General features: G+C 36.8%; 1 protein-coding gene across 1 annotated transcript in view; it reads right to left on the reverse strand.

The window, feature by feature from the left end:
- Positions 1–14,206, reverse strand: part of STK4 (serine/threonine kinase 4) — a 107,105-nt gene that overhangs the window by 49,024 nt on the left and 43,875 nt on the right. Inside the window, exon 10 of the mRNA XM_017877987.1 lies at positions 4,721–4,878. Within this exon, the coding sequence (XP_017733476.1) occupies positions 4,721–4,878 (158 nt within the window). The remainder of the gene's footprint in view (positions 1–4,720; positions 4,879–14,206) is intronic.

Genomic DNA, 14,206 nt, shown 5'->3' on the forward strand with positions numbered 1-14,206 from the left:
GTGAGACTCCATCTCAAAAAAACAAAAAGCAATTGTAAGGGAAACATGCTAGCAAGTCTGACACATATCCTTCATTAAGCTTTCAGGAGATTATTCAGAACTTTCTTCACTCAAAGGACTAGCTCTTTATTTGCCAGATGTCACTTACAAACATACATTTTCCATATTTTATGTGCTTCTTTGGTACCTCCAATAAGAGTATAGGAAACTCAAAAGGGGAATAACAAGGAAATTTAAAAATCATACAATGTTAATAAAATAGAAATACATCCTTATCTCTGAATTTCTATAGTACCTAATAGAAAAGAAAACAAGAAATGTATATAAAGATATACTACTCTAAAAACCTTTTAGAACAACTTTAATGGGTTAGAGTCACCAGGAGGACAGGTTAAAACACCAACAGGTGCTGTCCCTAGATATTCCTATTCAATCTGCCTGGGGTAAGGCCTGAAAAACTGCCTTTCTAACAGTCTCTAGGTGATGCTAACACTGCTGGTCTGGGACCACTTTGAGAACCACTGTTCTAGACTATTATTTCAAATGCTTGCTTTGGGATCAAGGCAAAAGCTATGTAATAAGAATATCAACAATGAAGACAGTTTTCATTTGATCTTTGTTGGTAGAGCAGCTCATGTATCTCTCATCTCAATTTTGTTTTATCTCTTAGTTTGACATTTTTTTTGTAAGAGACTTTTATAAGTAAATTATCTTGACACTCTGAAGGTACAAATAGAGTAGAATGTTATATATCAGAATGGGCTGGCTCAAGCACATATAAATCCAAACAATTTAATGCAAGAGTCCCAATATCAAATGCCCCTAAGTGCCAGACAGGTCAGACAGTTAATACGAATGAGTGAAGTAGGCCAAATAGTGTGAAGAATTAGAGAGGTCATACCTAAAGAGGGCAGCTGCCACTCAGCTCCAGACAACCATTAACCAATAATATAGGTCTACTGTAGCCAGATCTTTCACATTTTCAAAATAAGCTGGAGATCCAAAACTTTGTGTAAAATCTCTTAAGTTTTTAACATAAGCAACTAATTTTAAAAATGTAAACACCGTATAGAACACACAAAAAGGTCTGTGAGCTGGATCCTGCCAGTTTATGACCTCAGATTTAGAAGAAAGTCTCAGGAGTAATACAAGTCATGCAATGTGCTAACCTGGTCACTGTGTGCCATGGGCTCACTCCCTCTAGAAGTCATCTACTTCCAAAATAAAAAGTACTTTCTCTAAAGACCTACTAAAGCTCCTCTGTATAAGTAGCTTGCCCACCAAAACAAGTTTCCTGCCAATGATCTTAGTATGAGAAAACTGTGGCAAAGAGAAATAAATTCTTTACATGCTGAAACTACTGATCCAAGAATAATGATTAGAATTAAAGTTGGACAAAAGGCCTGAATAGACATTTCTCAAAAGAAGACATACAAATGGGCAATAGGTATGTGAAAAAATGCTCAGCATCACTAATCATGAGGAAAATGCAAATTGAGACCACAATGAAAGAGCCAGTGCAGTGGCTCATATCTGTAATCCTAGCATTCTGGGAGGCCCGGGCAGGAGGATTATTTGAGGCCAGGAGTTCCAGATGAGCTGGGGCAACATTTCCAGACCTCATCTTTACAAAAAAATTTAAAAACCAGCCAGGCATGGTGGTCTATACCTGTAGTCCTAGCTACTCAGAAGGCTGAGGTGGGAGGATTACTATAGACCAGGAGTTTGAAACTGTAGTGACCTATGATCGCACCACTGCACTCCAGCCTGGGAGAATAAGCAAGACCCTGTCTCTAAAAAAAAAAAAAAAAAAGAGAGAGAGAGAGAGATATCATCTCACCCTAGTTAGAATGGCTATTATCAATAAGACAGTAAATAACAAATGCTGGTGAAGATGTGGAGAAAGGGGAATGTTCATACGCCATTGGTGGGAATGTAAAGTAATAAAACCATTATAAAAAACAGTATAGAGGTTCCTCAAAAAAACTAAAATAGATCTACCATATGATCCAGCAATCCCACTGCTGGGCATATATCCAAAAGAAAGGAAATCAATATATCAACAAGATATCTAAACTCTCCTATTTACTGCAACACTATTCACAATAGCCAAGATATGGAATCAACCTAAGTGTCCATCAATGGATAAACGGATAAAGAAGATGTGGTATCCAAACAATGGAATATTATCCAGCCAGAAAAGAGAAAGAAATGTTGTCGCTTCTTTTATTGCAACATGGATATTACTGAAGGTCATTATGTTAGTTACAATAAGCCAGAGACAGAAAGACAAACATCATATGTTCTCACTCATGCGGGAGCTAAAAAAGTGGATCCTATGGAGACAGAGTGAAGAATGATGGTTAGCAGTGGCTGGGAAAGAGGTGAAAGCGAGATGAAGAGAAGTTGGTTAAGGGGTACAAAAATATAGTCAGAGAGACGGAATAAGTTCTAGTATTCAATAGTACAGGAGGAAAATTATAGTTAATAATTTATTGTATGCGTCAAAATGGCTGAAGAGAAGATTTACAATGTTCTCAACACAAAGAAAAGTGTTTGAGGTAATAGATATCCCAATTACTCTGATTTGATCACTACACATCATGAACAGGTACTCAAATATTACATGTACCCTAAAAATATCATAAACAAGATTTTTAAAAATTAAAAGGATTAAAGTGACTGGGTTTTCAAAATCTATAACATTTAAAAACAAGGAAATTAGGCTTAGAAGTACTACAGATTTGAGGATTCTCAAACATTTTATCATAATGATGATGTGATTTGGTACCCAGTAGTTAAACATCTTTGCCTGAAGACTGGATAAACTGAGAAATCAGTCCTTATGTACATTTTGAAGACAACTATACAGGCAACATGGAATAGATGCACAATAATTCAAATTTCAAAGGTCTAATCTGATTAGCAGTGGCAGCCTGGTGCACTGTGTTAAGAAGGATTCTGAAGCTGAACCCTGATTCAGTGGAAAAGATGGGTGTCAAAGGCCTAGAAGAGGGGAATAGTAGCAGATGTGCCCCATATTTGGCCACCTTTGAACAGTACATAAAAACACTGCACCTGTGTTCAGAAACTCTAGTTCTCCTATAATGTATTAATATAGCAACTAGAATAATACCTTTTAAATATAAATAGGATCAAGTCACCCCTCCCAATGGTCTTTCATTCCATTCAAGAGTAAAAGTTAAAGTCCTTTTATTACATAAAAGCCCTACATTATCTCGCTCTCCATTATATCTCTGATATCATTTCCTGCTGCACATCCTATTGATGCCATTCCAAAACATACTGTTTCTTTGTTGTTCTGTAAACACACTAGCCAAGTCTCTGCCTCAGGATCTTTGAATCTGCTATTCCTGCTGCCTAAAAATCTCTCCTCTGGATATTCACATAGTTCACATTCTCATCTTCTTACCAGTGAGAACTTCCTTGACTACTCTATTTTTAAAAAACTACACACAACACATACACACACACACACACTCTCTCTCTCTCTCCCCCCCCCACCAACCTCCCTTTTGCTTTATATTTTTTACAATACTTGCTACCATTTGACACACTAAATACTTATTTTCCTTCGCCTAGAATGAAACCTCCATGAGGGATGTGTTTTTGGCTGTTCTGTTAATGACTACATCCCTAGAATAGTGTCAAACACATGACATTCAAAACAACAACAACAACAACAACAACAACAACAACAACACTGGATAAGTAAGTAAATGAACAAACAGGTAATAAAACAAATGAACCTGGGTTCTATCATGGGTTCAGTGACTAATCAGTTAATTTGCCTCAGATGAGTTATTCTGGTCCTCAAAGGATCCCTACCATTAGTTGTATAAACTATAACATTCCCGCCATTTTATAAAAGTAGAAATTAAGTTATGGAAGAATGGCATCATTTCCTCTAGGTCAGTCAGTAGTATAGTGGAAAGCCAGAACTAGACAGGTCTATCAGAGTCTAAGCTCTTTTATAAACAACAGAATTATGTTACGACAGATGAGGATCAAACTTCAGAATTTAAGAATGTAAAATAAAAGTTCCTGAGGAGAAAATCTTTACTAGTAAGAGTCAAGAAGAAAACGCAGACTCCTTAGCTTACTTATTCCTAAAATTTTTATTGCTCTACTCCTTAAATTCCTATGAACATTAATAAGTGTCTATGGTTGAGGGAAAATGTTCCACAGTAGAGAAAGGAAAACACATCCAGCTTTTCATATGAAATTGGAATAATTATACATTCATCCTCTGAAAAAACTGAGAATAATCCTTTCAGCAGGGTTAAAATTAGGAGAATAGTTAGCAAAACAAGGACCCCACAAAACAGCGTCAATCACCCTCCAATCTAATTCTTAAATATAAAATCAAAACCCCAAATAAAGTATTAAAGACAGTTGCAATCTCATGTGATGACTGACTACTTCTCTCACCATGAACAATTTCAAATTGGACAAAAAGAAAAAGTGAATATGGATTTTGAAAGCAAAAAAGATGCCACTAATCAGGGACCAGAGAACGGCTCAAACATCAATCAAAACATTGTCCTTCAGCTCAGGAGACACTGTCAGGGATGGTTTAGGAGACTCAAAATGCATAAGAAAATGCTTGGGCACTTTCAGTGAAATGACATAATTGAATGTGTGATATTTCAAATAACTTCCCCTGAAGACATAACCATTTACTTCCAACACTACTTACAAACTCGTAGTCTCCATCTTGTGGTATTTTCCAATCTGAAGAATTTTTCAGTGGACCAGGTACACTCTTGCCAAAGCTATTGATCTGGTTTTCCTTTTCTTTTTGTTCAAAATATTCAAGAAAAGATGGTTTTGCAGGCTGCATGGTCTCATCCCTTCCTGAAAACCAAGAAAAATGAAAAATGAAAAGAAACGCTCTAAAATTTTAGATAAGTTTAATAAATAGACCTGTCTCCAGATGGGCTACAATCTCCGGATCAGTGGATATTTCGATTAGATAAAGGACTCCTTCAAAATCTAGTGAAACTAGAGAAAATGCACAAATGCTTGCTCAAAAAATTCTCATGGAATTTCAGAGGAGTTAAGATTTCCCCTAAAATACATTCATAAATTTCCCTGGGGTCCCTTTTTCTAGATGGAAAGATTTGGGTGATGCCATAATTCTGATAATCTGCAAATAATACATTTGGAGTCTCCTATAGCAAATAGCCCCTATAATATTTAGAATGAAACAGAAGCAACCAAAAATATTTATTTAGCATCTATCATATACAATATTCTCTACAGGCACTTAAGTAGGAAGAGGGGATGATACAGTAAGGTGACTTTCTTTGATAATCTCATAATCTAACTGGAATAATGAGAAAAATATACATGAAAAAGAAAACATAAATAAATCACAATCAATCCACTCTGAAATATTATATAACTTTAAAAATACTATCTACATACGGCTTACAATAAACTTAAGGGAAAAAATAGGATACGGTATTATATATACAGTAAGATTTTGACTCTACAAAATCATATATAGGAGGAAAAAAAAAAAAACTAGTGGAAAATACCCAAAATGTTAACAGGATTTATCTTTGGTAGCAGCACTATTGGTGATTTTATTTACTTCTTATGAACATTTTTTAAAGAAGATAGTATTGAACAGGTATTAAATAAATAGAACTGATTACAAGAATTATATGCGCCCAGTTCTTGCAGGCTGTGTGGTCAGGGAAGATTGGTAAAAGGTGAGTTAGACTGGGCCTCAAATCATCCTAGAGAAAAGCATCAGCATTACACAGCAGCAGTAACCATTAAGACAGCAGAATACAGCAGCTCTTAGTTACTAGTAACAAGAGCAGAAAGAATAATTTTACCTGGCATGATTTAAAAATCAAGCTAGCTGAATGTACCTGTTTCAAAGGTTGAAGTATCTTTGTGCCTGTGATTAGTATTCTAATATAGGGAGATACAGGAAGCATTTTTCATTGCTTTCCATGAACATGGGAGTTTATACGGCCCTTTCCTACAGTAAACAGGAAAAACAACCAGAAGGTTCAGCACCTTAAGAAGTAGATAAGAAGGTATCTAGAAGATAAAGAACAACAGGTGTTTCTCTCCAGGCACCCTTGGTCTATGCAATCTTACTTATTTCATGACACTTCCTAGTCCAGTTTCAGGCCAGCCACCCTACCTCTCAGAACAGTTGTTATTTTTCTCACTATCACCATTGCTAAGATCAACAGCAGCCAATCCCATATCTGCCCACATCCACACACTGCCAATGGTTTCCTACTACACTGTTTTCTCCTCACTAATTAAGAAATAAATACATTATTCGCTAGGACCAATCAGCGAGTATACGGTGTTTTCTTTTGTGTGCTCTAGGTATGATGTTAGGTACTTTTCATGCTTGTTTTCATTTTTAAATTAAATTTAAGGTTCATATTATATACTTCATAATATAGTTCTGCAGGAACTACAACAAAATAAAACTTGTAAAATGGGTGGTGTTTTGGATTTGCCAATGAGTCGGGAAACTATGTTCTTTTGCTCAGTCCCCTCCTCTCAGACCACCAAAGGAGAAGACTGGCTCAGAGACAACTCTGCAGCAATCTTACACATTTAAAAAAAAAAATTAAAAAAAAACTATTCAGAGAACCCCCTAAAGTGAAGCAACTTCAAAAGTGCTGCAAACTGCTGGCATATATAATACACAGCAAACTTTTATACAAAATATCTCAACCCACTGAACAGAATAGAAAGCTTAGAAACAAAATAAAAACTCCAAATGGCTACCCAAATAATGGGACAGCTATTTGAGAAAAGATTAAATTGAATCTATATCTCATACCTTAAGCCTGGAAAACTCCAAATGGATAAGAAATCTAATTGCAAAAAATGGAAATCTTTAATACTGAAACAAAACATGTGAATGCATTTAAAACCTGGTATGGAAAAGGCTTTCCAACTATGATATAAATCCAGATATACTTTTAAAATGGGTAAAACCTTTTATGTGAAGAAAACACCACAAATTTTAAAAAATTAATAATCACACACACAAACCTTATAAGCCAAGACAGAAGACAAATGACAAACAAACACCATCAAAATGTTTTAAAGAATTTTCTTTTTATTTAAAGAAAATTTTAGCCAGGCATGGTGGCTCACGCCTGTAATCCCAACACTTTGGGAAGCCGAGGAGGATCACCTGAGATCAGGAATTCAAGACCAGCCTGGCCAACATGGTGAAACTCCACCTCTACCAAAAATACAAAAATTAGCTGGGCTCGGTGGCAGGAGCCTATAATCCCAGCAACTTGGGAGGCTGAGGCGGGTGCATCACTTGAACCCAGGAGGTGGAGGTTGCAGTGAGCCAAGATCGTGCCATTGCACTACAGCCTGGGCAATAGAAAAAAAGGCCTTTCTGAGCTTTCTTCATCAAAAGGCGTTGGAGCAATGACACTCCAGTACAAATAAGCACGTGTCAGTGGCTCAGATATTGGTTTCCAAATACCATTTCCTGCTAAAAGGAACTAGAATTACTTAAGAAAAAAAGTTGATTCCAATCTAAGGCAGTAACATTACAAAATGGACTTGAATCTGGAATTTTTTTTGTGCCAAAAAAAAAAAAAGGCAAGCAAGTACTCAAAAACTGATGGGGACATATCAAAAGGATACAGGAGCCACCTTGAAGGGCCCTCACCGGTAAATTTTGGGACACTCTGAGCATCAAAAAGAATGCACTCAATAAGAGATCAGAGCAATAATCTAAAAGTGAAGGAGGTTTGGGAGGGAAGGGAGAACTCTTCTTTAGAAAAATTACTATTTACGCTGGGCACAGTGGCTCACACCCTGTAACCCCAGCACTTTGGGAGGCCAAAAGAGAAGCATCCCTTGAGCTAAGGAATTTGAGACCAGCCTGGGCAACATGTTGAGATCTTGAATCTACTAAAAATAAAAAAATTAGCCAGGTATGGTGGTACATGTCTGTAGTCCCAGTTACTTGGGAGGCTGGGAGGTCAAGTCTGCAGTGAGCCATGATCATGCAACTGCACTCCAGCCTGGGAGACAGAGTGAGACATGGTCTCAAGAAATAAAAAAGAAAAATCATTCTTTGACCACTTTATTGTGGTAACAAAAAAGAGCATCTCCTTTGTAGGAAATATAAACAAAAGAGGATATCTTCTTTCTTAGGAAATACACACTTAAAATTTGAGAGTAAGCTGCATATATCACGCACCAACCTCTCTCTTTTCATTATTTCTGTCACTTATGTCTGTTTATCCATCCATCCATTCATCTTTACATATGCACAGATAAATGACTAAATTGAGTTTATCAATAAAAATGGTGACTTCTGGACAGAAATAACAGGTAATTTAAAACTTTTCTCCAATGGAATTTACAAAAACCATAAGGGCATCATTCTTGTTTAAAAAGTATTATATCCGGCCGGGCGCGGTGGCTCACGCCTGTAATCCCAGCATTTTGGGAGGCCGAGGCGGGCACATCATGAGGTCAGGAGATTGAGACCATCCTGGCTAACATGGTGAAACCCAGTCTCTACTAAAAATGTAAAAAATTAGCCGGGCGTGGCGGCGGACGCCTGTAGTCCCAGCTACTCGAGAGGCTGAGGCAGGAGAATGGTGTGAACCTGGGAGGCGGACCTTGCAGTGAGCCGAGATCGCGCCACTGCACTCCAGCCTGGGCAACTGAGCGAGACTCCTCCTCAAAAAAAAAAAAGTATTATATCCAACAATATATTTCTATGGTTCTTCATTAATTCCTTTCAGTTGCAATACAGGTGGACTTAAGAAATTGAATCTTTAAACCAAGGATGATGAAACACTAAAGATAACATTTCTGTGGACTAATTCTAAACCATGTCATAAAAATCAAAGAAATGTCTGTTAAGCGAGAATATAATCATTTGTCTAACTTCTGTCACTGTTGAGATGAAAAAGTGAGAACATCTGCCTTCCTCATATTTGAGTTCTTCTTTCTTACCAAACCACTTAAAATTTCTAATTTTGAAGTTAAAACACCAAATGTTCTTTGTCTCTTTCAACAATGAAAATCCACAAATAAGGAAGTCTATCTAAAATATATTTGCTTTTACCTTCTGATATCAATACCAGGGACCTGATTATACCTGACATTTACTAGAATTCAAATTTCCAAAAACTAAAGTGAAATAAAAAGAGAAGTTTTTTATCTAATCACATATTGAGATATAAGCTGCAAGTAAAATGCACATATGTATTAGAAATTTAATTATAGCAAAATGTTTAGTTAAAATGTTACATTTATCGGATTGCCAAAAGCTAAAGTTGATTTTGGAGACAGAAGAATGGAAAATCCCTCTCCTCAAGTTTTATGTTATGTATATTTTACCACAATAAAAAAAAAAAAAAAAATGGAAAGTAAATCCCTATTCTGCAGTTCAAAGATTTAGATTCCAGTTCTGACTATATGATCTTGGTAAAACCACAGGTTCCCAATCTGCAAAAAGAAGACACAGGGCCAGATTATACCTAATGTTCCCTGAAGTTTTGAAAAGTTCCATGATTTTATGACTTGGCAGTAGCATACGAAAACATATTTATACTCAGTTATTAATAACTATTCAAAAGAAGAAGTTCTTATCTCCAGTAGTATTATGATACTGGATGCCTCTAATCTAAAACATGCTACAACTAGATGTGTACAGGCATAAAGCAAAGACCAAAATGAAAAATAGTTGAGACTCAAGAAATATTTTAGTGACAAGAATATCTCTGATTCTTTGGATTTTTTGTTGCTGGTGGTTTAACAGATGGAAGAGGTGACTTAAACTGTAATAAAGATGTCTAGAGATGCAGATGATAATAATATTTTATGGAACTAAAGTGAAAAATTGAATGAACTGACTGATAGGGGAAGCTATTTTAACTGGCAAGAAACAGCAGACATTCAAAAAGTTAGCTGATCCTTGTATTTAGTGATTCCAGAAATTAAATGCCTCCACCATAATGGTTCTTTCCTTATGTGTAAGAGTGCTTCACTGACATGTTAAGTTTATATGAAGAAGACAGCATTCCTATTGTGAATAACACTGTCATTAAATTGCAGCACCTGTCCTAAGTCTGATTTTATAGACTGATAATAACTCTCAGTAAACAGATTTGCATTCCTATCACAATTAGTATCTAAGATAAATTATCTTTTTAAATGGCCACAATTTCCTCCTGGTATCTTCATCCTCGCCTTATGCCCTCTCACAATGACTCTGGGCCTGGTTATCTAACCTGCTTTGGTCTTTGAGACAACAGCAAATGTATAGCAAGAAGAGACTTAAAAATTCTTGTGTAGGCTAGGCATGGTGGCTCATGCTTGTAATCCCACCACTTTGGAGGCCAAGGTGGGAGGACTGCTTGAGCCCAGGAGTTCGAGACCAGCCTCGGCAACATAGCAAGACCTGGTCTCTACAAACAATATTTTTTTTTAAAAAATTAGCTGGGTGTGGTGGCATGCACCTGTGGTCTCAAATATTTGGGAGGTTGAGGCAGGAGGATCACCTGAGCCCAGGAGGTCAAGGCTGCAGTGAACTATGATCGCACAACTGCACTCCAGCCTGGGTAACAGAGCAAGACCCTGTCTCAAAAAAAAAAAAAAACAGTCTTGTACATTTTACCATAATATAAATAAACCTGAGCCTGCTAGATGGTGAAATACTACGTGGAGAGGCCCAAATCAGCCATCCCCAGCTGTTATGGCACCAGCTGACTACAGAGCAGAGCTAACCAGCTCAGACCAGAATTGCCTGCCTACCTGTGACCAACCTAACTCTAACTGCCAACCTACAGAATCATGAATCAAGTTAAATAAAATGGCTATTTTAAACCACTAAATTTTAGGGTGGTTTATAATGCAGCAAAAGCTAACTGATACAGTTTCAGTATCTCTCTCTCTCACACATAAACATACACACACACGCGCGCGCGCGCATAAACATATACCCCTAAATCTACAAAAACAGTTCTATTATTTGGAAACTTAGGTTCAAATTCAACAAACATTCACTAAATACCTTCTAAATTTCAGGCTTTCTACTAGGTGCTTTTGCATAACGGTCTCATCCAAACTGCACATCCAAACTGCATGACCACCATATAAAGCAGAGGAGGAAAAGCCTTACACTTAATAGGCACCTACCAAGTGCCAGAAAATGTACTATATCACTTAATCCTCAAAGAGTCTTTTGAGATATGTGTTATTATGCCCCTTTTACAAGTGAGAAATTTGCAGATTTCTAAGCTAATAATGGACAAGGATGGGATTTGAATGCCAAATGTCAGGTTTTAAGTTTAGTGAGCTACATCTCATATTGTACAGTCTCTAAAATCAAAATAAAGATTCTTGACATGTTAGGACTGCCATCAAACTAAGTGCAGAAAGAGTGGGGAAATGTAATTTTCCCAGTAACCTTATCTTTGAACTTTTCTTTCAGCACCCTTTAGCTAGATAGATGATCAAGTGTGCTGGACAGCAGCCTATCAGGTTGAAAAGCATAGAGAATCATCCAAGCTGATGAAAGGCCATGCTGTCCCCCAGGGCTTCAGCTGGCTGGTGGATTTTCCTGTTTTAACTTGAGCTAGCGTATTTTTCCAGATGTATCCCAAGACATAAAGATGGTCAGCTGAATGATAATACAAGAAACCTAAAGCCATAGAAAGAATGGACTGAAGAGAGAAATCAAGCTTTGAAAATAACTACATCTTGTTCTGATTCCTTTATCTGATGCAGGAAATGCATGAATTCGTATACTAAGACTGGCCTGTTTTTCTTTGTAAGCAGCGTTTGTCAAGCTAAATGAACAATCTCTCTAAGCCTACAGACAAAGCAGTGAATTCATAAGCAACTATATCTTCCATTTATTTTCCTTTGAAAAATGTTAGTAAAAGCAAAAGGAATCAACAACCCAAATGTCCATCAGCTGATGAACAGATAAACTAAATGCAGTATATCCATACAGTGGAATACTATTCAGCAACAAAAAGAAATACTGATACATGCTATAACATGGATAAACCTTAAAAACATTATGCAAAATGAAAGAAGCCATTCTCAAAAGGCCGAATTGTATGATTCCGTTTACATAAAATGTCCAAAATAGGCAAATCTATAGAGACAGAAAGTAGATTAATGGTTGCCTGGGGATGAGAGGAGAATGCGAATTGCTTCTCAGCCTTTTGGCTAAGATCAAGTGAGAGGAGAACGAGAAGTGACTGCTAAAAGGATTAGAGTTTTTTGAGGGGATGATAAAAATGTCTTGAATTCAATAGTGATTAAAGTTGCAACACCTTCTTAATATCCTAAAAAAACACTGAATTCTGTGCTTTAAAATGGCAAATTTTATGACATATAATTATATCTCAATTTAAAAATAGTGGCCAGGCATGGTGGCTCATGCCTGTAATCCCAGCACTTCAGGTGGCCAAGGCACGAGGATGGCTTGAGGCCACGAGTTCAAGACTAGCCTGAGCAACATAGTGAGACCCTGTCTCTACAAAAAAAAAAAAATGTTTTTAATTAGCCGGGCATAGTGGTGCACACCTGTAGTCCCAACTACTCAGGAGGCTAATGCAGAAGGATCACCTGAGCCCAGTTAAAGACTGTAGTAAGCTATGATCGTGCCAATGCACTTCAGTCTGGGCAACAGACCAAGATCCTGTCTCCAAATAAAAAAAAAAAAAAAAAGTAGAACTTTAAAATTAGATGTAGAACTTCAAAAATTAGATTGTGGTGATGGTTGCACAATTCTGTGAATAAACTAAAAACCATTAAACTGTACACTTTAAATGAATAAACTGTATGGTGTGTAAATTATATGTCAGTAACTCAATTTTTTTTAAGCAGCAAGACACCTTTCCTTTACTATTTGCTCTTATTTCTGGATTCATACGAAGTACAACATAATGCCTGGGTAGTCGTAACTGGGAAGAAGCTTGACGAAAGACTGAAGCCCACTGTTCCACTGGAATGACCATCTACTAGACCTTAAACTTCATGACCTTCAATTTCAAACCTTCATTTTCCAGACTGTCACTAAGTAAACCACAATGGTCAATCTACTATTTCCTTAATTCCTACAATGACTCTTTTCTACTTAAATCATAATTAATTTTGTGCAAACCAGAGAACTGGGGAGAGTCTGCCTTTTTTTCTCTGTTCTGTGCATGAATGTTGGCAGGAAAAAAAGAAAACAAAAAACAAAACAGAACAAAAAACTCTGATACTCCTGCAAATCTTTTCCTCTGGCTTGGAATAATATGCCTTAATGTGCAATTCTTATCACAGGGTTTGTTTTTTTCTAACATTTGTTATGAGTGCGTGGTTTTGGGTTTTGTTTTTGTTACCAGGCACCTAAGTGCTTTACATGTATCAGCTCATTCAATTACACTGGTTACTATCCAAGTAACTGTGTATGGCCATAAATATTCCTTTGAATGTCCTTTGAAACCACTAAGAATTGTTGGAATCATAAGTTACAAGGTTCCCTGGAGCCCAGAATAACTCTTCCAGTTAAGCAGTTTTGGTAATTGCCTCTATATGAATTGACTTAATTTCTGGGCAATGGTGCTCTAGCTATTTTAATTCTGGTGAACTGAAATATATCAATTCAAAGAGATCTAAATCCAAAATTCAAAGGGTTACTAACTACAGCAATAGTGGCAGCACATCTAAAAAGATAAAAAAAAGTTCACAGGTGAGAATGGTCCACATCTTGGTTCTTGCAAGAATTTCCTAATTGGTCTCATCTTTTACAGTCTTTTGAAACTCCATTTCATCACTTTCCTAGTCAAAGTGTCTTCAGATACCCTATTAACAAAAGAATCAGGTTCAAACTCCTTACTTTGGAATTCAAAGTCTTCCAAAATCCAGTCAACACCCACATCTGCTTCAGCCAACCTGAATACTGAAAACACATTTCTACCTTTCTGACTTTGCACCTGCCTGTAACATCCTTCCCCAGCCTTCCTGCATATCTGAGTCATTGCCTTCCTTTTCACAAATCCTTTTAACGCTTTTCTGTACCACTTACCTAGCATTTGTCTTAGTATATCACTACCTTCATATGTAGAGGCCCTTTCTCCTAAGTTGCGTCATTATCAAATACTATTATTTGAAGCGTCTAGAGTAATGCTCTATACACATAAGAAATTAG

The sequence above is a fragment of the Rhinopithecus bieti genome, unplaced genomic scaffold (assembly GCF_001698545.2).
Source record: "Rhinopithecus bieti isolate Rb0 unplaced genomic scaffold, ASM169854v2 scaffold_10347, whole genome shotgun sequence".
Taxonomy (NCBI): Eukaryota; Metazoa; Chordata; class Mammalia; order Primates; family Cercopithecidae; genus Rhinopithecus; species Rhinopithecus bieti.